This window comes from Mus caroli, unplaced genomic scaffold (assembly GCF_978045245.1).
Source record: "Mus caroli unplaced genomic scaffold, Mus_caroli_1 scaffold_13, whole genome shotgun sequence".
NCBI classification, from domain to species: domain Eukaryota; kingdom Metazoa; phylum Chordata; class Mammalia; order Rodentia; family Muridae; genus Mus; species Mus caroli.
Window position 1 is genome coordinate 88,234,806 of NW_028227268.1, and position 25,174 is coordinate 88,259,979.

A 25,174-nucleotide genomic window follows, 5' to 3' on the forward strand; every position below is an offset into this window, starting at 1 on the left:
TTCTCAAATAAGGTCAGCGTACTGTGCGGTTAGTACTAATAAAATGCAGAACCTGTGCTGTTTGCCAGTGAGCTGCAGAGACAGTCTTTAATATTTTATCAGGTAGGATTGTCCTTAAATTAATATTTTCCCATAACCCTTTTAAAATGCCACTTGGAGTATTTTTTTAAATAATGTGCTGTTTTTTCATACATTTCATACACACTAGCAGATATGACATGAGTGCGGTTTGCATTCCTCGATGATTCCTGAAGACTCAGTGAAACATCTTTCATTGCTCGGGCATCTCTCTCATCCCAGAAGTCACTTTGTTAGCTCTATAAATGAGCCTTCGAATGCTTCAATCTCCACGTACACCATAGGTTCGGTATGAAGCATCCCACAGAAGGCTCCAGCCAGTGGTGCTATTCTGACAGGTTCTGGAAACTAGGACGTGAGTTTCAGCTGGACTAAGTAATCGCGAAGGCCCACTCCTCATGGGACATTTCATCCCTGTGCCTTCCTCTCTCCCTGCCCACCATGAGATGAACAGCCCCCCCTCACGTGTTCTTGCCACCATAGTGTTTCTCCTCAGCACAGGCCCAGAAATGTCAGGATAAAGTGAACTCTCCGAAACTGTCAACCACTGGTGACAGTGGTGCGGAGAACGAATCGGATGTATGCCTGTATTCCATCCTATCATCCCGAATACTGCCACTTAGGTGTCACCTAGTGACACTCACTCCACACTCACTCAGGTGAGTTGCTGCAATATGAGACTATGTGCATTTATAAAAGCAAATATATATTTTTTTTAAAAAGTCTTTGGTGAAAGTGAAAAGGAACCTGAAGTTGAGTTGGAAGTCACTGGTCACTCCAAGGATAGTTTTTAAGCTGTCCGAATTTCCTATTGAGCAATGGCAGTAAAGTAGCCCCACCACCTTCCATATGCAGCAGTGATTCTCAACCTGTGAGTTGCGACCCCTTTAGGTGTGGGAGAAAGACCCTTTCACAGGGGTTGCATAAGCCCATTGGGAAACACAGATATTTATATTACCATTCATAACCGAAGCAAAATTACACTTATGACATAGCAATGGAAATAATTTTATGGTCGAGGGCTCAACACAACATGAGGAACTGTATTAAAAGGTTGATGTTTTAGGAAGGTTGAGAGCCATTGAGATACGTGATGCACTAGTTCAAAATAGATATCATGGAGGGTAAAGCCATTTGAGGGAGCATTTATATAGTTGCTACCAAAAATGCATAAGGTAATTGGACCATTCTCCCAAAATCGATTATCATGTGGGCAAAAGAACATAGCCACATAGGACTGAACGTAAGAGACATCTGCCACAATCTGAACTCGTATAACCCTGTACCAGCCCCACTAGGTGAGTGCCCTCCTTACCATTCCTCAGGCTACTGATGAGATGACAGGGATCAGAGAGTGCATCTACAGGTCGGTACTGAAGGGAATGAAGATCCAACCTTGATCTTTCTACTTCTTTAGAGTAATACATGTACACTATGTTCCCGGTCGGTTTCTCACTAGTATCACTTAGTAAACCTTACGTGGAATGGTTTCCACCCATATTGCAGAGCTGGGCAGAAGAAAAACGAAAAATATCATGTGCTATGACACTGTTCAGGCATTCTCCAGTGTATTTCCAAGGATAGCTCTCCACTGGAACTGTCATTGTCATGATTCTCAATGACAGGCTCTTCTGCTCCATTCCCTACTTAGGGTGAAGGGGTCCCCAGAGAATAATAATCCATCACTTAAGAGAGCTCAGCTCTGCAGTATCTTACACACTGTTGTGGGCATGGTCAAGGCCTTCAGATGGCCATGAAGATGAAGGTCTGAGGTTCTTTCCAGAGCAGAGCTTCAAGTTCACTGCAAACCTTCAACATCCAGGGAAGGGGTAAAACACAAAGACCTTCCTGAAACCTAACCTCAGGGCCTGGGTCGCCAACAGCAGCAGTTCAAAGCTGCCGCACACAGGGAGCTATGTGGAGGGGCAGTCCAGGGCAAGAAGCCAAGCTGGGAAGGTTAAGGCAGGACCAGGAACAGAGCAGACTTATGGCAAGAGACCATGGGGAAGACATAAGACAGCAGAACTGGCACGGACTCCATACCCTACAGACAGACCTGAGTGAGGGCACACACTCACTCTAGAGGTCGGGGAGCATGAGGAGACACATCTGGTAGCAGACAGGAGCTCATCGGCTGAAAAATGTTAATGGGAGACAAGGTGGGTGGTTAAACGTGTGGGCAGGCTTCTGGGAACCATAAGACACGTTGCTGTCTAAGTGCAGGATACCCAGGCTGATGTTTCGGGTAAGCCAAGAGGAGCCTGAGCTCACATAAACAGGAATGAGGTTTAAACAAACCAAGTCGCTTTCTAAGCCAGCCAGGATGGACTTCATGCACTGACTGGACCTGATGTCACCAGGGAGCACAGCTAGAAGAAAGGAAAGACCAGTGGGTAGAGGTCCCTGCTGCCTGGGCTAAACAACCCAGGTTGAATCCCTGGAATCCATATGGTGGAAGGAGAGAATCAACTCCCCTTGGTTGTCTTCCGACACATACCCCAACTACATACATATATATATATATATATATATGTATATATATATACATATATACACACACACAAATACATAAATACATTTTAAAAGATTTATTTATTTATTTAATGTATATGAGCACACTGTAACTGTCTTCAGACACACCAGAAGAAGGCATCAGATCCCATTACAGACGGTTGTGAGTCACCATGTGGTTGCTAGGAATTGAACTCAGGACCTCTGGAAGAGCATGCAGTGTTCTTAACCACTGAGCCATCTCTCCAGCCACATAAATACATTTTTTAAGCAAAAGAAAGTGGCACATATAATTAAGAAGGAATGGTAACTCTGCTATAATCCACATAAGTAATGGAGCACAAAAATACTAGCCAACAAAGTTCCTCAGGCTCCCTTGGAGCTTTATGCCCCTGCTGTCTCGTGAATATGGCCTGAGCGCATTCTCCAAAGGTTCCTGGCTTAGAGGCTCCTTTCAGAGTGTGTCAATGCTGGGATATGACAGGACAGGGCTTTAAGGTGGTGGACCACAGTACATGTCAGGTCTGAGGGCCCTGTCTATGGATGAGATTAATGTAGATCTCATGGGACCTAGTTAGTACCCATGATAGCAGACCAGTATAAAAAAACACCATGACCCCTCTGTGCTTTGACCCCTCTGTGCCTTGGCTTCTTGGTTCATGTGACCACTCCCTCTTACACGTCTCCAGTCATGCTGGCATGCACCACGATGTGACTCAGCCTACTGGGCCCTCACCATAGCTAGAAATGTGCTGTTTTGACTTTGAGCTTCCAAAGCTGTGGGCTCAAGTCCTGTTTCTTCTTTATACATCACCAGCCTCACATGTGTGCTATGGCAATGGAAAAATGGAATCCAAACTTTGTTTGAACTTCAAAACTGTCTTCCTCACTCTTTGGGAATTTTATCGCTCTATGGCTGTTCTTCCTAAGATCTGGTTGATAGCTTCTGGACTAAGATTCCTAAGAGATAAAACCTCCTGAGGAAGAGCTTCGCTCATTTTAAATGGGCTCCTGCCCATCTAACTGTGCACTTCAATGACTCGGTACCACTCCCCATTCAACCCAAGGGAGTTATCTTTATATTTCAAGCTGTGACTCAAATATCACATTCTTCCTCAAACTGGACGTAAAAGCTCTCTCCCCCCAGACATCCAGATCATGACTTGCACCAAAACATGACTCAAGTTTGATGCTGTCGCTGCCACCTCCTCCTCTCCATCTTCCTCTTCCTTCTCAACACCATCTTCCTCCTAGTCAATGTTTTCAAAATTGAGTAAGGAAATACTTTCAGGATCTGGGAAGGAATGGCATGGTCACTGGTTACCCTGCAGGTTCAACCACACTGCTTCTCTTGATCCTAACTGGGAATTTTACTCCCAAATATAGTTTCCTCATCTGTGGAGTGGGAACAGCCTTACTACATAGCAGGGACAATTGTTAGGACAGTAAATTAGTTCATACAAGTCAAGTGTGAGGCCGGGGCTCAACAGGAGCTCTTGTTCTCAGGATGACTGTCGCAACTTACAGAGGTTGGAAAGCCTATGGGCCACAGTTCTCATTGATCTCTCCTCCTTAATAATTAGCCCAAGAACTACACAGGTGAGTGTGCCCCTGTCAAAGGGGAGGGCAAGATGAAATGAGAACTCACTGTGTTTAAAAAAACTGAAGTAACCTGAGCTTTGCTATTAATAAAAGGGACTGATTTCTCAGGGTGAAATATTTAGCAGGAGAGGGTTAGCATGGGAGCACATGGCACAGACGGATGGACAGACAGAGAAACTGGCAAAAAGAGACAGACATACAGATGCAGAGAAACACACGCAGATACAGACACACGGACAGACAGACAGACAGACAGACACACACACACACACACACACACACACACCCCTAACATCCCATGCTAGTAGAGGGTTTGGTACCCATCTACTAGGAAGAGGATAGAGCTAAAATCATGGCAGAAGGCTCCTTGAGAAACCAGGAGCACTATGTCTCTTTTGTGAGTGCTCCTCTGTGAGTGCTCCTCTGTGAGTGCTCCTCTATGAGTGCTCCCCTAAAAGGCATATGTGCTGAGAAGCTGGTCCCCCATGGTGGGGCTGTATTGAAAGGCTCTTCCATGAGTAGGGTCCAGCTGGAGGAAGTAGACCACTGAAGCTGTCTATATCTTGCTCTGGCTCCTTCCTGTATTGCCTCTCTCTACGCTTCCTGTCCACCACGATGTGAGAGGCTCCACTGTGCCTTTCCCTCCATGATATACTGACCCCTTTGAAGTCATGAGCCAAGTTAATATTAACTTCCTAAAGATAATTTTCCCAGGTACTTGATCACAGCAACAGTAACTAATTCACAAAGTAAGAGGAAATTCATCAAACTGAATAAAACAGTAGTTGGAAACGATTTTAGGAAAATAAAACGGGGTGGTTCCTTTTGAGACCGGGTCTTGTGAAGCCCAAGCTGGTTTTGAACTTGCTATGAGACTGTCCTTAAATTTACTATTCTCCTGCCTCTACCTTCCAGGTACTAGAATTATAGGTACATGGTACCACACCCTGCAGACCTCCGTATTTTTATCTGCCTCAAACAGAAAAGACAGGCCATGCCTATAATCCTACAATCTAGACACTTTCAAAAGGCTGGAGAGTAGGCTCGGTGGTTGGGAGTGCATACTGTTTTTGAGTTTGCTTCCTCTCGACATACACATAAAGTGGCTCATAACCACCAATAAGCCCAGCCCCCAGGGTCCATGGGCACAACACTGAAGCTTCAGTAATATAAAGCGTAGGAGGGTAGAGGTTAAACCAAGAGGTTGTTTTTTAAGAGTAACTGGAAACAGAAAACGTTCCCCAAAACCTAATGATATGAAATCATTTGCAAAAATTCAATTAGGATACTGCCCAATGTTACACGTAGACAAGCTGGACATGAAGGTGTCTGTCTATAATCCTAGCACTCAGGAAGCTGAGGCAGGAGAATTTTGAGTTTGAGTCCACTCTGAGCTACATGGGGGAAACCCTATTTCTTAAAAATAAGGGCCATGGTCAACTACTTGAATCTGATAGGTAATAAGAAGAAAACACGAGGCTGGGGAGATGTGGGGAAGCAGGAAATAAACCTGATCAAAGGAAGCCACCCAGGCCTAAAGATGCACCGAAGATCTAGAGCGACGGCTGGTTCCTATGCACACATGAGCTAAATTCACATCCCTGGTGAACAATGTGGACCCATAATCCCAGATTGCGGGGATGAAGGAGACCACTTGCTGGCCAGCCACTCTAGCCCTCATAAGTGAGCTCGAGATTCAGTGAGAGACCCTGCACCATCCAAAGCAGAGCCTGGGAAAATTGATATCGACCTCTGGCCTCTACATGCAGCTCACAGTGTGTCCCTGCCCTCACTTACATCCAGACATAACACTACACATATGCACCGGCAAACACAAATGCATTGGTGGCCCATGCGTGGAATCCTGAAATTCTAACAACAGAGGAAGAAGGATCATGAGCTCAAGGGCAGCTGGACTGCATGGGGCATTGTCAAAAAACAAACAAAAAACACCGATAATACGATAATAATGAGGTCAACAAAAGTCTCCCTAATCCTAAAATCTAAAATCCAAAACATTTCACAGCTCAAAATTTTCTAAGCCCAGACATGATCCAATCTCATATGTGAAAAATTCCAACCATAGACTTCATTTTATGAGCAAACATATCAAGTACAATTCAGATATAAAACAAATGTACTTTGTGGTTTTACCTGGGTCCTCTCTCTAAAATTATCTCTCTGTCTATCCATCTGTCCATCCATCTATCCATCCATCCATCCATCCGTCTATCTATTCATCTATCTATCTATCTATCTATCTATCTATCTATCTATCTATCTATCTATCTATCTACCTATCTGTTAATCTATCTGTTCATCTGTCTGTCTGTCTGTCTGCTGTCTATCTCTTCCTCTCTCCCTCTTTCCTCTCTAGATGTATATGCAAATATCTCAAAACCTGAAAAGCTTCAAAAATGAGAACCACTTCTGATTCCCAAGCATTTTGAATGAGGGATACTCAACTTACACAGTCAAAGAAAATCCCCCAGAAAGCCAGGGATGGGTGCAGGGCCTTTGCCAAAGCCAAAAAACATACAAAACCCTTGGCATAATCACAAAGGTTTATGGAAAGTAGAAGCTCAAGTAGCTGGTGAGCAACATAGCAATTCAGAGTGTGAAAACCTGTCGTTTGTCAAGGGATGACCCCCACTATGTAACAACAGTCTGTGTGAGCTAAGCTCAAGCTCTCACGAAGAAAAAGGTCTCACCAGGTCTAGTTTAGGGAGACTTGAGTTCCTCGTCAGGAGATAATGTGAGCCAGGGATGTGGGTTGGTTTTCCGCTGTGCTATGTTGATGAAAGATGCGGACAGGGGACCTCTTGCAGCCCTGCTAATCATTACCTGTGCAGGCTTCCAGTGAGCATATGCAGGAAGCAGTATAGCCTGCAAAAATTATACACATAATAAGCACAGGAAATGTTATGGCGGGTTTGCAATATTCTAGGAAGTGTTTGTGAGTTTCCCTAATACTCCTAATGCTTATAAAGAATGGGTACTAAAGCAGGGCCTGGTGGTACAAGCCTTTAATCCCGGCACTCAAGAGGCAGAGGCAGGAGAATTTGTAAGTTAGAGGCCAGTCTGGTCTACACAGTGAGCTCTAGGACAGCCAAGGCTATGTAGTGAGACCCTATCTCAAAAAACAAACAATCGACAAAAAACGAAACAAAACATTAAAAATTAATAATTCAATTTTACAACCCAGAAACCTGGCGTAGCTTGCCAGTGACAGAGCCAGGAGCTTTGCCTGGTTCTGGAGTCCACATCTTTAACCTTAGCCTTCTCACCACCTCTAATCCACCCAGTATTGAGGATTTTCAATCACACCCTTAGCCAATTCTTCCTGGGGACCAATATATCCAACATGGTAAATGCCTATAAAACCATGAAGACCACAGGATGGAGGAGGGGAAGCCTCCTGGCAATCTGGCAGTCAGCAGCAGCAGTTTCAAAAGCCAGTCCTGGTCTGCAGGACACAGAGCTGAAGATGCTCGAATGAGCCTCTCCCAGAGCAAGGCTGATGTCCACATGAATCAGGGAGAGTCTCAGAAATCATCCCAGTGCTCCCACTGAGCACCTCTGAGAGCCTCAGAAATCATCCCAGTGTTCCCACTGAGCACCTCTGAGAGCCTCAGAAATCATCCCAGTGCTCCCACTGAGCACCTCTGAGAGCCTCAGAAATCATCCCAGTGTTCCCACTGAGCACCTCTGAGAGCCTCAGAAATCATCCCAGTGCTCCCACTGAGCACCTCTGCACCCATCCCTTTCAGAACCAGTGTGGTCTTTGTGAGGCCCCTCCCTACTCAGATTTCCTTTTTTTCCCTCAGCATTTCTTAAAAAGAAAAAGAAAAAAGAGGTTCAAACCATCGTACATAGTGAGAGTGACATGTGCTAGTAAATACAGCTGTTTCAAGTAAAAACGGTATGGAGGCAGACACTGGGAATCAGAAAAAAAGGGACCGTTCACAGAAATATGGAAGGCGGGTGAACCCAGAAAGTCAGGACCAAGAAATCCCCACGAAGCTCCAACCGACCCCTCCTCTAAATAAAGAAATAAAATATATTCTTTATTTAAATAGAACACAAAGCAGTATGCAGATGAAAAAGATAGAAGAAGCCACTCCAACCATAATCCCTTCTGGATGGAACAGAGAGGCCAACCTGGGCTCAGCTGCCGGGGCAGGATGGAGAGACAGATGCAAAGAGAAGGAGACCAAGCATGAGTGTATTGGGCACAGCCCACGGCCCATGTGCAGGCGACGATGAGCCTGCTTCCACCGGGCTTTGTGTTGGAACAAAATTTCGAGTGAACATCCTAAGCCATCCAGCTGGACAGAGACCGAAATGAGCGAATGGAAACACAGCCGTAGCATTACAAGTCTGTGGAGGGCTCCTATGTGCTGGGTACCGTTAAGTACTTCCTAGACAAGATCACTTTAATCCCTCCCAAAAGGGAACGGGTATTATGCATACTTTACAGCTGGATACATTGCAGTTGGGTAAACAATCCCAGCCATGAAAATGAATGGACAATACGGCAGGCACCGTGCAGAGCACACTGTGAGGACTGCCTCGGGCTGCAGCCTCGTGTGACTATCATCTCTGTGTTACAGGTGTGGAAGTGAGCTACAAAGGGATTAGACATACTGCAGTCCAGAGAGGCACAGCATCGTCAGAGGTGCAGAGCAGGCATGCATGCCACAGAACAGGCCTCCAAACCCAAGCTTTGTCTCCAAAGCTGCCAGAAGCCCATGTTCCAAATGGCCTAGAGGGCAACGAAGGATTCTTGCCCAACCTCACCAGGCTCTTTATTTTCACTTTCCCAAATGTGCTGTGTGTGGGGTGGGGGTGGGGGGTGAATTCAGACAACAGAACTACAGAGAAACAAAACAACAATGCAAAACCCAGGGCAGAATGGAAAACCCAGACGACCAGCAGAAACAAAACTCAATAATGACCCTCCAAATACACATCAATTAATGCCAGAAGAGTGGCAATCAAAAACCACAGAGAGCCCAGGATGCCACTGATGAGGTCCTGATTAGAAAGTCCAGGGGCAGAAGTAGTCAGGATCACTGGCTCTTTCCATTGGCATGTGCACAGTAGGAGTGTTGCAATGTTGCTAAGCAACGCCTAGCAATGAGACTTCAGAGTGGATCAGGCACTAAGAGTCTTGGGGGAACTCTACCAAGGCAGTAATTCTAGTTCATGAAATTCGAATTTTAGATAAACAGTATCTCATGTAATAGGCTACTAGGAGGTAGCCCTTAGCCACTCGTTAAAATGCAAATCTCTGAGAGCCCATCCTGCCCTGTTTTTTAGGTTCATTCACGATATAGTTGTTGAAAACTTCCCAGGTGCCAAACACTGGCCTAGGCACAGATGAGGAGTCAATGGGTGATTACACAAGAAAAAAGTCACCAAGCCCACACTCCAATCCTACTTTTAAGGAAAGAAGCCCAGAGGTACAGTGATCTGTTCAAAGTAATATGCTGGAGGACAGATCCTCCTGGCTCAGGAGGGATTCAGGAGAGTCCCGTGCTTCTCTGAAAAGCCATATCACCATGGTTGGTCCAGAGAGGCCCCATAACTTGCCATATAGTCTCTGGTCCCCTAAGCTGGCCCTGAAGGCTGGAAGTACCAGAAAAACGCTAGGCTTGGCCGTTGAACATCTTGGAAAGTCTCCCACTTGACCTCTGGCCCTCTGTGGTCAAGTGAGGGAAGGCCTATGACATGGTGTCGGTTTTTATTGGACCCAACCACCGGCAAAGCTCGCTGTCATCTGGAGTGATGGAGAAAATTAAGTTACCACATTCTCACGTTTCAGACTCTCGCCCGCTCTCCTTAGCAAACAGGAAATGTTTATTTAAATACAGCAGTTTCCAGCATGTTCTGGAGCCAAGTGGAAAAAAAGCAAAGATGTCCACTCTGACTCCCACTGCCACCACCTAGCTGTGGGTGAGAGGTGGGCCTCTGCCTGCCTCTGCGAGGCTGGGAGAAGGGGCCCCACATGGGGGTTCATTCTCATCTAGGCGGAGGCTGTGGTCGAGGAAGAATTACATCTGTGGGTTCTTTTTGTACTCAGAAGGACAAATGCAACATCTGTTTACCCTGCACTCCCTGGTAAATGTTTTGTCTCAAGAAACTCCATCCACTTCCTCTCTTTCCTGGGCCTCTGTCTTTGCTGCTCAGATAATAAATGACACCGAATTCTCCCCTCCGTTTATTTAGCTTGCTTGTGGGTGTCACCTCCTCCTCTAGGAGGGGAAAAACTGTCAGTAGTTTATAAAAGACAGGCATTCCTTCTCTGTGTGATGTGCTGACATTATGGGGAAGAACTTGGAACACAGACAATCCCCCAACTCTGATAGTGACTTAATGACGAATAATTCAGACCCCACTCCTAGCTTGAAGCCAAGTCCAAATGGGAACTACATCCTTCCCGCTCAGGCTGCCCTTAAGGGCATATGACTAGGGGAGACACACACACACACACACACACACACACACTCCTTCACAAAAGGACTTTCTGGAAGACAGTAACAGAAATGGAGGCTGGGGAAAGCACCGTGTCTTTGTTTTACAACACAGTTTTACCAGTGGGGATCAGAAGCCAGACTGTTGGAAGGTCATGAGCTTCTTCTAATGGTTCTGCTGATAAAAATCAGTGTCCCGTGACTAAAGGACCCCCCAGGGGACTTAAAGGGTTCATCAAAAAAGGTTCCCACTTCCGACCTTTGCCCACATCCTTTAAGCTGAAGTGCTGGTTTTCCTTTGTGTATGCAATGATTTTATGGACAAGGGATAGGAATGCTATAGAAGCTTCAAGCAATGTTTATTGGATGGAAGGGAGGGGGAATGACAAATTTGAAATCCTTAATGTGGTGTCGAAGAACAGTTCCACAACGCCCCATTAGAGTCTTTGAGGGCCCAATGGGTGGTGAAGGGCTGTTGGTGGGCTGCCCTTAAACCCGAGGTGGCCCTGACCCGGCTTGTCCTTAAAAGGCTCCAGTTTTAGAAAGACGCTAAGAGCTCAGCTCTGTCTCAAGCATGCCCTTATAGTAGTGACCAACGCTACACTAGGCAACCACAGACGTGGCAGAGCAGCACCTAATTTGCCCATGCTGGGTAGTCACCATGGCTATAGCAAGAGGGACCCCTGGGAATGCCTGGGTTCAGGTCTTTATCAATTATCTACAGCTGCAGATCGAAGGAGATGTCCCAAGTCCTCAGGGTCTCCAGGGGTAGTGGCTGGTGGCATACTGGCTACAGGTGTTGAAAACTTCTGACTAGCCAGAAGAGAGGGGCCTGCTGTCCTGATCCTCCCAAGCTGACTCTGTGATTCTGACTACGAAAAATAACGACCCCAAGTAAAAAGAGCTGGTGTTAAAGCAAGATGAATGATGGCAGTATATACCAACAGCAGAGGCAACCTGGTGCTACAGGACCCAGCCAGGCCCTCTCATGACGGTCTGTTTATAGAGATCTTGGCCCAAACTGACTCTGGTTCCAAGGAGTCTACAGACTGGTGGGAGACCTGGGCTTAGAAGCCTGGCAGGCTGGGACTAACCGGTTACATGACCATGGATGCAGGACAGATGGGATGAGGCCGAGTAATGGGTATTGGCTATGTAAGAAATAGGACCGTGGGAGGTTCAAGGAAGAAGGGAAATGCAACATGTCTCAGATAAGCACCCACTAAACATTTATCATCTCACTAACTTGTCTGCAGCATTCATGTGAGAAGGGGAACTTCGTTTATACATACCTAAAAAATACCATTTAAATGAGATTTTTCACAAATAGGGTCTAATACAAAACCTGAATGAAGGCGTGGATGCCTGGATTCCAGCCTCTTTCTCTGGTGGCATATTTGCCCTGTTTTATTGGGCAGGTCGGTTTGCATTTCTGATCCTAATTTCCTGGTGTTAATGAAGACTCAGGGCCAGCCCTCCAGAATTTCTACAGTCTAAACAACAGAACAATCACTGCACTTTGAAAACAACAAACAAAAGAAAACACCCAGAATAAAGAAAGCATTTCTAGGAAGTCTCTGCCTAGACAGCCAAGAAGAAAGGGGGAGGTGGGGGGAGGCGGTAGGGGTGCTAACAGTGGTGGGCAGCTAGGACAACCCGGCTCTTTCCTGACCTGAAGTAGGCAGGACTGAAGAAGAACTACCTGTATGCTAACCCTTGAGACAGGCTGGGTAGAGAGCAACTGTGCAGTGCAATGGCTGGAATTGTGACTAGGGCAAGCCCTCACCCACTCTGAGGCTCCAGCTCCCTCCACCACCAGGGCTCCATACTCCCTCACCCCGCCCCCAACTGTGGACTAAAAGGAGCCCATCCCCGGAGGCCAAATTTTGAATTTGGTCGTGAGGATCAAAATGATAAATCTTTCCAAAACGCTGACATAAGAAAAGTAAATATTTGGTTGCACAATTGGGGTTAAAACGAGGGTCAATCCACCCCACTCTCCAAGAGCCTCTCCGCTAGCTGCCAACCCCAGGATCCGAGGCTGAGTGCGGTTTGTAAGATTATAGCGCTAGGTCTCATTTAAAGGGCTGTCAGCATTTCCATTCTCTGGCCCGTTTGGGGAGGCATTTATAACCCAGCCATAAAAAATTCACCCGGGCTGCAACTTGGCATCCCCAATGCTGCGCTCCAGGCAGGGAGGGTGTTGAGAGCACCCACTCAGAATCCGTCCGGATTTTCAGAAGTTAAGACCTTCTCGTACACACTCAACTTTCCCTGCAAGGACAGCCACACAGCAGCTGGTCCATTCTGATCTCCAGGAGGGTCGCAGGGTTGTTTTTTGGGGGGTGGGGAGTCCAGGAAGGAGGCTCTCAGGTCTCTGCGATCGAAACTCCCCATCTCCGTCTAGCTTGCTACCTCGCCTCTCCCTCTTTAAGAAGCAAGGGGTAATGGACCCCTCATACCCAACCCCAAACCTTGAGACCACCACGCTCTTTGACACCCCCCGCCCCGCGCGCTAGCCTTCTGCTAGCGTTATTCTCCTGATCTGTCAGCGGATAAGCCCCCCGGTGCCCTCAACCAGAGAGGCACTACGCGGTCCCATCGCGGGGGCAACTTGTACACTTCTCTCCACACCTGCCCAAAGCCATGCCACCCCCAACTTAGTGAGCGTGTCTGACAGCAGGGGTAGGGGAGTAGGGGTCGTCCCCCATGCACCGGAGAGGAAAGAAGGACCTGCGCCCTGAGGGCGACTCTGTAGGAGCGAGCCGGGTGGGTGGCCTGAGCGGCCGGGCGGGGTGGGTACTCACAGGCGCTCTGCGTTGCGGGGGATGCCCCGAGGAACAGCGCGCAGGCCCAGCCCGTGGCAGTCCACGCTAGCGGCAGAGCAGGTACACTTGGTGGGGCAGGCGGCAGCAGGGGGTCCGCTCAGGATGCTCGCCAGCGCCAAGCCCAGCGCCAGGCGGGCGCGCACAGCGGCGCCGGCCCCGGTCCGCCCGGGGGCCATGGTGTACAAGCGCCCGCACCCAGAGGAGGATGCCTGGCGAGGCGGGACACAAGGAGCCCGAGGAGGCGCGCGGGCGGCCTGGGGGGCGGGCGGCGGAGTTAGCGCGGAGGAGGGGCGGGCGCGGCGCTCAGGCGCACGGGGTGCGGGCGGAGCGGGGCGCGCCGGGCGGCGGCGGCAGCAGCTCCATCCGTGGGGCTGGCGCTGCCCCGCTGCGCATCACTCACGGTGCCCAGGTACCGAGCGCCCTCGGGTCCCTCTGGGTCGCCGGTAGAGGTGAGGGCTCTGTCTGGGTCCTGGACTGAGCGCCGGGGAGCGCCGTGCCCCGGGAAGTCCGGCTTACGGCTGGGCTGCGGAGCACAGAGGCGGCTGGGGCCCGGAGTGGCCCGGAGAGCTAGCCGGCGCTCGCTCTCTCCATTCACTGAGCAGGGCAGACACCGGAGACGCCGGGCCCGGCCCCTCCCGCCCCCCTCCCAAAACACCAGCTCCGCCTCCCATTGGCTGCGCTGAGCGTCACGTCGACTAAGTTGGGAACTTTGCTGGAGCAACCAAGAGCCTGAAGGGAGGAGGCAGCAGGGGAGCTAGAGAGACCCAACTGGGAAGGAAAGGGACTTGGCCAGCCCGGGCCGCCAGGAAAGAAACATTGAAATTCATTTATTCTTGGGAGCCAAGAACTGATAAACCTTTTGGCTTCATTATTTTTTTTTTAATTCAGTCACCGAGCTGGATACAGAATACCCACATGGGAGCATCAGAAACTAGGCCTCATTTTTTAGGTGAAAGAGCCACAGTTGGACTAAGTGAAATGATTATCCGAGACCATACAGCTACTAGGCATTCTGTACCCTGACACATTTATTCGTGGAAACTTTGCCCCTACCCTAATTAGTATTCACAGCTAAGGCCAACAACTATTTCCTAGAGGACTTACAGATTAGAGAACACTACACAGACACACAGTCACAGTCAGTCATTAAGACCCCGGTATTGACACCATCACTTCATCTGCTTCCTGTCTAGGGGACTAAGGGGCAATCATGTCACCTGCGGACCTTTATTTCCTTAAATCAAGGTGCCACAGTTCTGACAGACTTCCTTTGCACATCAAAGAAAAGAATGTGATTTTATAAAATAGTGCAGTAGCCTGCAAGGGACCCACTCCCCATCCCCCTCCTCCCCAGCCTTGCCTTCATTCTGCCAGTGCCTGCTCTAAATTGGCTGGTCTGAGCTTTTCCAGATGCCGTGGGGAAGGGCCATGTTACAGGCTCCATACATACTTGTAGGAATGATGTTGTTTGTTTGTTTGAAAGGAAGGGACAGGAACTGGAGGAAATATTGCCCAGACTTCCTTGAGATCCTCTTGTACTGGGAAGGTCTGAAATAGCCTTGGTTTTACACACACGCGCACACACACACTACACCCAAACACACCCCTATACTCCTAACTATAAAATACATGCACTTTCACACACACACAATATGCAGTCACATACAGAGAAGAACATGTATGTTCACATACCACTAACAACTGAGAACTCTCTTTTCCCTCATATGAATGCTACTCTGATTCTTTCATTTTCCTTAAAGGGAACTTTTAGCTACTTGGCTACACACTGTAAATATATAGCTGAGGTGCAAATTTTATTTTATTATAGCTAGCATATTTTCAGAGACTTAGCTCTAAGGACTCAATTGCCCCCCAGCTCCCCCCCCCCCCCACACACACACACACTCATATCCCAACCCCAGCACACACGTGAGATTCAGTTCTCTGCTGTTATTCTTGGGAACTGTTTCTGCCCAGCTGCTGCCGCCATCGCCCTCTGGTGTCCAGAAAAGAGCTAGGCTCTGCTTCCGATGGTGACTTCAGCATTAAAGAACTCCAAACATGCCTTTGCCTCAGTCCTCCAAAGCTTTCCTACAAACCTTGAACCAATTTAGTACCAGGGCTGAGGCAGATGAGAGAGGACCGGGCAAGGTCCCAAGGGCACAAAAGCATCTCAGACTGTCTGGAACAGCAAAAAGTGGGGTTGTCTTTGTTTGCTGAAATGCATGCATACTAAAAGCATGCTCTGCAGCCCTGTAGCCTGGACCTGGGTGGGTTCTCTGAGCACAGTGGTAAGCCTCTGTGTTTCTATTTAAGCTGCAGGGGAGTTTGAGAGCCTACTGGATCTTTAAATGACTTCACGGGCATTGAAATATGCTACTTCCCCAGAGAAGGCCCCTAAAACAGACCACAGATCATGGGAGTTCTTCAGAATCAGTCATCTTTAAGTACTGGGCAAGTGAAATAGACATGCGTACACAGAAAAGCAGGGTGCACAGAGACCTGCATTACTTGGGCAGAGACACCCTTAGAAATCACCTTATCTGGGTGTTTTACATCCACTGTCTTCTGGCGGTGGCTGGGTATACATGTGTCTTCTTAGGGGAAAGGGTTTCCCCAGCAAAGATTAAGGTGTTCTTTACTCTGCCCCTTCTTGGAGATTTGCTGCAGGCTTGCTGACTTTCGTTTTCCAGTTAACTCCTTCTGATGTTCACATGAAGCTTTCCTGGAATGTAAGCTCAGAATCTCAAATGCAAAACGCACCTCTTGTCTTTTCCTAAGGAGAAAAGAGAATCAGAGAGGTAGGCTCCTGTGCAAAGTTACCCAGCTAATTAGTGAGAGGTTGTGGAGCAGGGCCTACGGTTCTGTTTCAGCCTCTGCCTAACTCTGAGGCATCTTCACAATGTGTCAGTCTCCTCACGGAAGAATGCGCCAGCCCCACTGCCGAAGTCTGGGTAAGTCATTAGGGGGTCAAGCTGTTGGGTAGAATTTTCTATGCCCATATGCCAAAGATAACTTTTCATTCTGTGGAACGATTTTCGATGTTCTACAAACGCCTTCTTAGCCAACTTTTAAAAATTCCCCTTTTCTTTTCCAGTCTTTAAAATCAAATATCCACCCATCCCCTGAAGAAAACCCACTTCAGGCCTCTCCTTCACCTGTTCTGTCTCTCTACCAGGCCACCATAGTCAGATGAATTTTTTTTCTAATAACAGTAGCTTGTGGGGATCATGAAAACGTTATGCTTGATTAAAGTCTTGGGTAGCACAAAAGAAATCTAAGAAGAGAACAGAAAAGGGTTTCAAGGACTAGCTCCAAGGTAAGAGGTCATAAAAATCTTTCCAAATTCCCAGTAAGGCTCCAATTGTGGACTGGTTTGGACTGGTCATGCAATCACTCTTCTCACCAGAAAAGACAAGCAATAATGGGTACCATTTCTGAATAAACTCCACTTGGTTGGCAGGGAGGAAGGAGCTCTTTTGTCAAAGGTGACGCAGTGAGGTTGTTAGCCGGAAGGTGTCAGGGATGTGAGAAGGCCTAGAAGTGTCTCCTCTGGACAGCTACTCAATTCCCACTCCTGTCTGGTCTTCTTGCAGCTGGCCCCACCTAGTCTGTAGTCCTCTGACAGGAACATGGACTCTAGGTTCAGGTATAACTGTTGATCTCTTTGGCTCCCACATATATTACTTTGTTGTTTTACTTCACTGTTTAACTGCTTTGGCTTTGCCAAGCCATCTTTGGTCCTGAAGATCCAAGAATCTTTCTAAGATGCAGGTCTGAAATGGGATCTGCTCTCCCAGCAAATATGTCAGCTCTTTCATGCATGCTAGCTGCTGTCTTTGTCTCAGTCTCTATTCCTCCCTCCTTCTCTCTCTCTCTCTCTCTCTCTCTCTCTCTCTCTCTCTCTCTCTCTCTCTGTGTGTGTGTGTGTTTCTCTCTCCCCCTCTCTGTCTCTGTCCTTCCCTCCCTCTCTGTTTCTATGTCTCTGTGCCTCTGTTTCTGTCCCTCTTTGTCTCTCTCTGTGTCTCTGTCTCTGTCTCTCACTGTCTCTCTATCTCTTTCTCTCTCCCCCTCCCCCACCCCCACCCCTCAGGCCCACTCAGCACTTCCCCCAAGAACATCCTTTTCTGATCTTCTGTCTTCTATCTCTGGCCCAGATTCAGCTTGTCTATCAGTTCCTCCAGGAACCATTGATGGCCCACACTCTTAGATTCTCCAGGACAGTGAACCTGCCTCATCCATTGCTCCCAACATCTTTTTAAAGTGCCAAGCATACAAAGAGATATGCGGAATTAACTTGTGAATGCTCAGTGCCTACAGGTGTAAGGAAACTTTTGAAGACTGCTGAATGAGTGATTGTGTCAACAGTCTTCCCAATTAGCCAGCTTATTTGGCATCCTGTGACAGGTTTACTTATTGGGACCCAACATTGCCCAGTCTTTCAGGGGAAAGCAGGAGGCTCCATCCTTTCTCACAGAACATATCCATCCCCCTGGCCTTCTATTCGGGTGTATTTACTTCTCTTCACTGAGACTAATCATTTGTGATGGTCTGATGGATTCCCTAGATCCATCCTCTGCCCTCTGTCAGAGGTAGTTATATCCCTAGGAAACAGACCCTATCACCTGCACTTCCTTGGGTTTGGCCACATGCAGAGCTTGCTAAAAGGGTTTATAGGCCTTCTTCCACAAGAGCCTGAGTCTGGCCTTGTGCCTGCCTTCTCCTTCTAATGGGGGAAGTTTGTGTCCAGCATCCCTCTTCTTCATCTCTCTGTCTCCTTGGCAACTGCTCTCATCCTCTATCTCCTATAGGAGGTAGGCGTTAGAAATGGCTTTCGATCATTACTAACCCTGGGGAGCTTCCCATCTGTGGCTGATGCCTGAATCCTGCCTCCCCTTTCCCTCAGTGCATCCACTGACTTGCAGCTGCTGCTGTGCTCCTTCATGCTGGGTTACCCATTCACCAAGAGGGACCCTAAAGTGACAGCCCCTCACTGAGCCACCTACAGGCCTTTAGGGAATCAGGGAATGAGGACTCAAGGAGAAGAGGAAGTTCCAACTCTCACTGAGACTCTAGTCCATGTTAAATCTTACTAAAGGAGAGAATAACTCCTTTATGTAGATTGTAGTTCTTTCCTAGAGATCAGAACTGAGAAAAAGTTGAACTTGGAAGAATATTACTGTTATTATTATTGATGTTTTTCATTCTCTTCAGAGAAAGAGAAATAAAAGTTTATAGTTAATCGATTGAATCAATATAAAGACAGGATCTACTCTGACAAATATATGAATACTTATGTGATATTAAAATAAAGTGCCCAGAAAAGAAGAAAGAGGACCGACTGAAGTGTTTTAAAATCCAAGGCTCATCCGTAGCGGAGAAGCATTGGGTGGCCCTCCACTCAGTAGTGTGGCTGTGATTTGGAATTTTCTCCTTCTCATACGAACTTACCTCCATAGTTTTGGGGACTGACATGATCTAATCATAACCCTCGCTCAGGATTTTTCCAACTAGACCTCGAGAGAGCAATCCAGTCATCTGTGGTTATAGAGCAGCTGGGACGTGTGAGATGCAGAAGCCAGTGACCCTGTTTTCTGCACAGCATAAGGCGGCATAACAAAAAAAAAAAAACGAATTTGTCCATTTGCCCAGTCTGAGTAGCAGTCATTTTAGTTTACCCGTGAAGCAAATTTTTATTAAGAACTCATATTTTTTTTCCACAAGACATGGATGAACACGGCTGCCCAAACTCCAGATGAGAAAGAAAAAGTAAAGTATACAAAAATCAAAAATGTAGAATATAATAAAATGTCAGCTGGTATGGGTCAGCTATGCAAATTCTGAGAGGAAACCATGTCAGGCTGGAATGAAGGGGCTAAGGAGATACAGTGTAGCTGAGAAGGATGTGTAGAGAAGGCGCCTCCATTGAGGGAAAAGCAAAGGCAGGGCTATGAGGGGGATGGAGTAGTGGAGGGCACACGGATAGGATTTGGGAAGATGAAAAATAGGATAGTTCAGGATGCTTTTCTATTGGCTTGAAAGTCAATGTGGGGGAAAGAGTAGTCTGACGTTGATTGGTCAGTCAGTGACTGTAGCTTGGTCCCCTCACTTTAGTGAAGGGAGGCTCTGCAATGACAGTGGCCCTGAACCTGAAAGGTCATAGCGTGAAATACCCCAGAAGGAACCAGAAATGTGTCCCCAAAGTGATGCTTGCCCAGACTGCACCTATTTCTACCAAGTTGGGCATCAAAAGGCAACTCAGCCAGGGGTGGGGCCAGTCTCTCTGTCCTTAATGCTTCGGTGTAGATGTGAGATGTGTGCAGACAGTGAATGACCATCATAAGCCTCTCAAAAACTGTGTGATGATGTATCTCAAACCTAAACAAAGTAAGGTCTGACACTGGGGAAGTGGCGCTCCAAATTGAAGAGTATTAATCACCAAAACACCTGTGCATAAAACTTGTCCCACCCTGGCAACCAAATTAAACAAAGTAGAGGATATGCCACACAGGTTGGTGGGAATGTTGGCATTCTTGGGCAGTATGGGCTCACTGCACCTCCAACCTGCTCTCTGGCTTGACAAAGCATCAGGGTAGTCTTCAGTGCAGCCAGCAGCAATTAGCTTCAAGAATCTTCTCCTATAATGGTTGAAAACATGGATGTCCCTGAATGTGCTGGGCACAGCTCTGAATATTTTGCATGCATTAGCAGAGTAGTCCTCACAACAGCCAAATAAAATCCTCTGTGTGGCTGAGGCTCGCTTGATACTCACAGACCTAATTTCGTCTACCAGGCCCACAGGAAAACTACATTTCCCAACCTCCTCTGAAGTTAGATTGAGGATACATACCTCATTCTGACCAATGAAACAGGATACATACCACTTTCAACTTGTCTCTGAAGTCTCTTATGTAAACATCAAAGCCTGGGCCCTTTGCCTGCTGGCTAGATATATAGAAAGAATCCAGGGAAGGATCCCAGGATATTAAGAGATGGGTCCCACCAGGAAGTTTCAGGTTAGGCCATTGTCTTAGTTAGGGTTTCCATTGCTGTGAAGAGACATTATGACCATAGCAACTCTTAATAAGGAAAGCATTTCATTAGGGCTGGCTTAAAGTTTCTGAGGTTTAGTTTCTGCCAGAAACTATCCAGGAGAGACGGCATTGTATTTTCTATAGGTGATACAGATTTTTAAAGATATCTTTTAATTTATGTGCATATGTGTAGCCTTGAGTGAATTATGCCATATGTGTGTATGCTCTCAGAGGCCAAAAGAGGTGGTTGGAATCCTTGGAGCTAGACTCGAAGGTGATCCTGAACTGCCCAGTGAGGGTGTCAGGACCTCTGAAAGAGCAGCAAGGGCTCTTAACTGCTGAGCCGTCTCCCCAGGTCAGCTTTTTGCAAACTTTTGTTGATTTGTTTTTGTGGTTTTATGATTGAGAATATGGAGCATAATTGATAAAAAAACAACCAGGATTGGTGATTATAATAAACCTCTAACTTACCCCTTAGAGATATGACCTCATTGAAGGCATGCACATTTCTGTAAGATGCACTGTACAAATTCCTAGTGTGTATTTAATAGCATCATCATCTACTGAGTGGGCCAGGCAAAATGAGTGAAATGTCTTTTTAAACTCTCTGTTCTTTTGTTCCTTTTATGTGGAACCTCATCATCACCATGAGTGAAGATGTAGAGAAACCAACAAACAATAGCACTCCCTGGGTAGAAAGATTTACTGGGGATCAAACTGCTAAGGCTATCTCCTGGAGGTGCGGTGGGGCAAAAATGGCTAAAAAGCTAGCAGGTTTTCTATGACAGTTATCAGGGTGGGTATCTGAGCTGATATAGGCTGTCCCAGGTGCCCTTGCTGGAGACTGACCTTTGGGAGAAGGTTAATGAAGATTCCTGGAGGATTACGCATGGCTCCTGGGAAAGAAGAAACCCCCTTAGAAGATTCACTTTTCTGCTAAACACAACTGCCTTTAGGTTTGTTTATCCAATCACAATCCTTCTGTTTAACAGGCCAAAGGCCTTTTGTTTAGGACAAAGTTACTAGGACTGCTAATGTGTGTGTGTGTGTGTGTGTGTGTGTGTGTGTGTTTGCATATGCACGAGTGTGAAACCTTCAAGTCTAACAATCACGACCTTTCAACTAAGCTTTGCAGCTCCCCTGACCCTTCCTCCCACCCCTGACTTAGTCCTTCTCTACCCCCTTCCTGGGCCTCTTACTGATTTCCTTCACAGGCAGAGCTCAGGGTGTTGCTTGGTAGGATGAAACCTGAAGAACACACAGGCCTTTAAAAGCTATTAGCTCTCTCTATCTCAACTTTGCTTCTTTGGCAATCCCCCTACCCACCTTCCATGGAGTTAGAGAGACTCAGTCATTGTTTCCTGAAAGCTTTGTGGAGTTTGCCACGAGAACTTATCACATCTCCCTACTTTCTGCAGTTCCTCTCTCAGCCTCCTCCTTCTGAGGTAACTGCCTTGGGTCCTTAACCCTGAAGCTCAGCCTCACCTTGACCCATGGTGTCTTAGTTACGGCTCTATTGCTCTATTGCTGTCAAGAGACACCATCACCAAGGCAACTCTGATAACAACAAAGCATTTAACTGGGGGCTTGCTTACAGTCTCAGAGGTTGAGTCCTTTATCATCATGGCAGAGAGCATGGTGCTGGAGAAGAAGAAGAGAGTTCTACATCCTGATCCACAGCAGCACATAGAGGGAACTGGGCCAGGCAAGAGGTCTTGAAACCTCAAAGCCCATCTTTGGAGAAGTGATACACTTCCTCCAACAAGGCCACACCTACTCCAATAAGACCTCCTAATCCTGAAAGAGTATGTGATCCCTGGTGATTAAGTGTTCAAATACATGAGCTTATACAGGCCATTTTTTTATTATTATTAAAATTTTTTATTAGTTATTTTGTTTATTTACTTTCCAAATGTTTTCTCCTTTCCCAGTTTCCTCTCCGAAAACTCCACATCCCACCCTCCACCCACCAGCCTTCATGAGGGTGCTCTCCTCCCCACCCACCCCTCTTGCCCCAATTCCCCTACCATTCATAGAACCAAGGGCCTCCCCTCCCTTTCATGCCAGAGGGTATAGCCAACAGAAAACCCCAGATGCCAGGAAAGCAAGATAGGGGACTAATATCCAATATAGACAAAGAGCTCAAGAAGCTGAACTCCAGAAATTCTTTTTTTTTTTTTCTAAGTTTTTATTCAAAATAAACTTGAGGCACTACAACTTTTTAAATTGACAGATATATCACACAGTGCATGGGTACATCCAAATGCCATTGCCCCATTAACATAGATGAATATATGTTATTATGTATTAGTAACACATAATGCAATTTAAATAAAAAACGAAACTATGTAACAGAAAGGAATAGTGCTGATGCCTGCATGCTTGTTTCAGTGTAGAATGTTTGTGCCTCAGTGCAAAACAAGTGAAAATAACATATCTACATACTGATCCAGATACCTTCCTTACTCAAGTGTATGACCAGAGCCATGCGTTTCCTTAGTATGTAAAGGATCAAAGTCCTTCCAAGGCTTTACATAAAAGAAGATTCATTTGAATAACAATACCACAATTGATATGATAAATATGGGTTGTATGAGATACATTGTAAGTGTTATTTTTTTTTCATTCTTTTTTTTTTTAATATTTTTATTACATATTTTCCTCAATTACGTTTCCAATGCTATCCCAAAAGTCCCCCATAGCGCCCCCCACTTCCCTACCCACCCATTCCCATTCTTTTGGCCCTGGCATTCCCCTATATTGGGGCATATAAAGTTTGCAAGTCCAATGGGCCTCTCTTTCCATTGATGGCTGACTAGGCCATCTTTCGATACATATGCAGCTAGAGACAAGAGCTCCGGGGTTCTAGTTAGTACATCATGTTGTTCCAACAATAGGGTTGCAGATCCCTTTAGCTCCTTGGGTACTTTCTCTAGCTTCTCCATTGGGAGCCCTGTGATACATCCAATAGCTGACTGTGAACATCCACTCCTGTGTTTGCTAGGCCCCAGCATCGTCTCACAAGAGACAGCTATATTTGGGTCCTTTCAGCAAAATCTTGCTAGTGTATGCAATGGTGTCAGCGTTTAGAAGCTGATTATGGGATGGATCCCTGGATACAGCAGTCTCTAAATGGTCCATCCTTTCATCACAGCTACCTAAACATGATAAAAGCAATCTACAGCAAACCAGTAGCCAACATCAAAGTAAATGGTGAAAAGCTTGAAGCAATCCCTCTAAAATCAGGGACTAGACAAGGCTGTCCACTTTCTCCATACCTATTCAACATTGTACTTGAAGTCCTAGCCAGAGCAATTCGACAACAAAAGGAGATCAAAGGGATACAAATTGGAAAAGATGAAGTCAAAATATCACTTTTTGCAGATGATATGATAGTATATATAAGTGACCCTAAAAATTCCACCAGAGAACTCCTAAGCCTGATAAACAGCTTCGGTGAAGTAGCTGGATATAAAATTAACTCAAACAAATCAATGGCCTTTCTCTACACAAAGAATAAACAGGCTGAGAAAGAAATTAGGGAAACAACACCCTTCTCAATAGTCACAAATAATATAAAATATCTTGGCGTGACTCTAACTAAGGAAGTGAAAGATCTGTATAATAAAAACTTCAAGTCTCTGAAGAAAGAAATTATAGAAGATCTCAGAAGATGGAAAGATCTCCCATGCTCATGGATTGGCAGGATCAACATTGTAAAAATGGCTATCTTGCCAAAAGCAATCTACAGATTCAATGCAATCCCCATCAAAATTCCAACTCAATTCTTCAACGAATTAGAAAGTGCAATGTGCAAATTCATCTGGAATAACAAAAAACCTAGGATAGCAAAAACTCTTCTCAAGGATAAAAGAACCTCTGGTGGAATCACCATGCCGGACCTAAAGCTCTACTACAGAGCAATTGTGATAAAAACTGCATGGTACTGGTATAGTGACAGACAAATAGACCAATGGAATAGAATTGAAGACCCAGAAATGAACCCACACACCTACGGTCACTTGATCTTCGACAAGGGAGCTAAAAACATCCAGTGGAAGAAAGACAGCATTTTCAACAAATGGTGCTGGCACAACTGGTTGTTAACATGTAGAAGAATGCGAATCAATCCATTCCTATCTCCTTGTACTAAGGTCAAGTCTAAGTGGATCAAGGAACTTCACATAAAACCAGAGACACTGAAACTTATAGAGGAGAAAGTGGGGAAAAGCCTTGAAGATATGGGCACAGGGGAAAAATTCCTGAATAGAACAGTAATGGCTTGTGCTGTAAGATCGAGAATTGACAAGTGGGACCTCATGAAACTACAAAGCTTCTGCAAGGCTAAAGACACCATCAATAAGACAAAAAAACCACCAACAGATTGGGAAAGGATCTTCACCTATCCTAAATCAGATAAGGGACTAATATCCAATATATATAAAGAACTCAAGAAGGTGGACTCCAGAAAGTCAAATAACCCCATTAAAAAATGGGGCTCAGAACTGAACAAAGAATTCTCGCCTGAGGAATACCGAATGGCAGAGAAACACCTGAAAAAATGTTCAACATCCTTAATCATCAGGGAAATGCAAATCAAAACAACCCTGAGATTCCACCTCACACCAGTCAGAATGGCTAAGAT

General features: G+C 46.3%; 1 protein-coding gene across 1 annotated transcript in view; it reads right to left on the minus strand.

Moving 5' to 3' along the window:
• Slit3 (slit guidance ligand 3) overlaps positions 1 to 14,077 on the minus strand; it is a 587,543-nt gene extending 573,466 nt beyond the window's left edge. The window contains exon 1 of the mRNA XM_021178434.3: positions 13,475 to 14,077. Within this exon, the coding sequence (XP_021034093.1) occupies positions 13,475 to 13,671 (197 nt within the window). The 5' untranslated portion in view covers positions 13,672 to 14,077. The remainder of the gene's footprint in view (positions 1 to 13,474) is intronic.
• Positions 14,078 to 25,174: the final 11,097 nt, after the last annotated feature.